This window comes from Octopus bimaculoides, chromosome 2 (assembly GCF_001194135.2).
Source record: "Octopus bimaculoides isolate UCB-OBI-ISO-001 chromosome 2, ASM119413v2, whole genome shotgun sequence".
Taxonomy (NCBI): Eukaryota; Metazoa; Mollusca; class Cephalopoda; order Octopoda; family Octopodidae; genus Octopus; species Octopus bimaculoides.
The window spans coordinates 66,521,725-66,524,490 of record NC_068982.1 but is presented as its reverse complement, the minus strand read 5'-3'; the positions used below and the strand labels follow the sequence as shown (position 1 = coordinate 66,524,490).

At 36.0% G+C, this 2,766-nt stretch overlaps 1 protein-coding gene across 2 annotated transcripts in view; it reads left to right on the top strand.

Annotated features, from left to right (window-relative positions):
• The first annotated feature begins 261 nt into the window (after nt 1-261).
• LOC106870393 (cysteine-rich venom protein TEL1) overlaps nt 262-2,766 on the top strand; it is a 34,805-nt gene continuing 32,300 nt past the window's right edge. For both annotated transcript variants that reach the window (XM_014916440.2, XM_014916438.2), the window contains exon 1: nt 262-552. In XM_014916440.2, the coding sequence (XP_014771926.1) occupies nt 470-552 (83 nt within the window). In that variant the 5' untranslated portion in view covers nt 262-469. The remainder of the gene's footprint in view (nt 553-2,766) is intronic.

Here is a 2,766-nt window from a genome sequence, read left to right as displayed (position 1 = left end):
GTACATTGTTGACATTCGACCTGCAATAAAAACAAAATATATACATACATAAAAAGTTAATTTTCTTTTCGTTAAAAAAAAAATAATAATAATGTGAAAGTTGTGTGTGTCTTTCGTTTGGTAAGCTGCACGTATTTGACATAATTGTTAAATCCATCTGCTTGCTGAATACCACAAAACAAACAACTCGTTTCATTTGGTTGAGGAGTGTGCAGAGGTGTTATAGCCGTCCACTGGCATTTTAGTATTTCCGCATGCAGTAGGCAGGGTGGTGGCACTCTCGGTTATCGACCATTTCCTTTGCCCACACATGTTCAAAATTTATTGGACATATTATTCTTTTCATCTTCAACTGCAAAATTGCTACAAGTAGCACCACTGGCCAACATAGTTCACGTCTAGTACTACAAGAGTATTCTTGTCATCTATCTGAAGAAAAGTTTACTGTTGCACAATCAAGAAAACAACGATGTTACTTCTATCTGTTTGTTTTATTTTCTTCCTTCTTACATCTGCATCTGCTCAAGTCAGGCGCAAACCAGGAACTGGTCGGTGAGTATATCTAAAGATTCTTCAGTTTTAATCAACCGTGTCGACTGCTTGACATCTCACGAGTAAAACGTGATGTACATCTTCTAATCCAGGGGCCGGGAAACTTTTTTAACCAATTACCTCACAATATATATATTTACGCCGACGTTACCTCCTTGATTTGAAAGGAAGAAAATCATAGATAGTTTGAATTTAAAAGGTTTATTGAATCTATTTTCTTGTATGAATCTATTTACACGTTTATTACATTGGACAGATGCAGCAGTACCAGGAGAAAAATTCCTGTCGTAACAAGGAACACGTTTTTTTTATATAATTTTACTTATGCCTAATGAGTCCTCATTACCCCCAAGAATTTCATTTATATCCCACTTGGGGTAATTTCCCTGGTTCGCGACATCTGTCCGAGTCGTTATATTACTTTACCTATTTTCTGCCATATATTTTATAGTGACACTGTAAGTTATTGCATATAATCTTGTAAAATCATATTTTAATATGTTGCTATAACTAAGGGGGCGACGAAGTGGCAAAATCGCTAGCAAACCGGCTAAAATGCTTAGCGGCATTTCGTTCGTCTTCATGTTCTGAGTTCAAATTCCGCCAAGATCGACTTTGCCTTTCTTCCTATCGGGGTCGATAAAATAAGTACCAGTTGAACACTAAGGTCGATGGAATCAACTAACCCTCTCACCCGAAGTTGCTGGCTTTGTGCCAAAGTTTGAAACTAATATATTGCTATAAGTAAGGCGGTGAGCTTGCAGAATCGTCAGTACGCCAGACAAAATGCTTAGCGGCGTTTCATCCGTCTTTACGTCCTGAATACTAATTCCACCGAGGCCGACTTTGCTTTCATTCTTTCGGGGTTGATAAAATAAGTACCAGTTGAGCAGTGGGGTTGGTGTAATTGACTTTCCCTCTCCCAAAATCGCTGGCCTTGAGCCTGAATTTGAAATCAATTTCTTGCTATAATTATATGGTCACACTCTTATGTCTACAAACATTGCGATAATTCTATCCCTAATGTAACTGATCCAACAGTTATAATGACACACTAAAGTTTCGATATTTAACAGCTGACCTGGTAGGCACCCCACAATATTATCCACCTTTCCAACCACAACTGTGACTAACTTTTTAAATTCAGTACCTCTACCACTCATAATTTTTTTTTTTTTAAATCGCAGCATCCTTGACTTTCGAAAACATTTTTCCACGCTCTGAATTGTTGAAGCATAGAATAAACTTCCCATATTGACTGTTAGCTGTCAGAACACTGCATCCACCAAAATTTCCATGCTTCCTGAAATTCACCAACATTTCTCCTGATAGACCTTTGCACCCTTTCCTCTTTGTGGCTCTTTTAATGTTCACTTTTCTGTTTTTTATCCTATGTAATATGTATGTGCTTCTAGCTCCTATTGCTGTCTTTCTTTACTTGACTTGTATGTCTGCTTTCTGTCCCCCTCTTATACCTTATTCTGACAAGCTGTAATGCACCTGAATACTTAATACATAAGCTCATTATATTATTAAGTACAATAAGTTTCTCCTTCAAAACAGAAGACATAATTTTCTAAAGTGATATCGTAGAAGTCATATTCGACTGAATAAACTCCTGTCTGTTTTATCGGTCCCAAAGAGATGTACAGTGAAATTGGTTTCCATGAGATTTGAACTCAGAATATTTAGAAATTAAAGCATATTCAATAATAGATATGATCAAGTGCTCTTCTGACTCACCTCTTTTAATCACAAATATAGTAACGGAATCATAAATATCCACTTCTAATCATAACTAGCGTCATTTGCCTATGCCTTAGTAATATATCACGTATAGTATCATATATTACCATTATACATGATATTGCACGATTTTATTGCAGTTTTAAGAATAAACGAGGATCTTTTTTAAAACGGGGGCCACATTTTTCATTAACGAAACACTTTGAAACTTGGAACACTGGTAGAATGTGTCATATAAAACATCTTTTTCTCTTAGTCTTCTTAAAAAAAAAAAGAAATCCATAAGTTTTTCCATGTTAAAGTTGTCGTATTTCTGTAATTTCAACCAATCACTGACGTCCATTCAGCCGATATACATTAAGTGCCGACTACATAAACAAACGATTCTGAAACAATTAACCCTAACCCTAACCCTAACCCTAACCCTAGGGTTAGGGTTAGGGTTAAAGCAAATTTAAAATGAAAAAA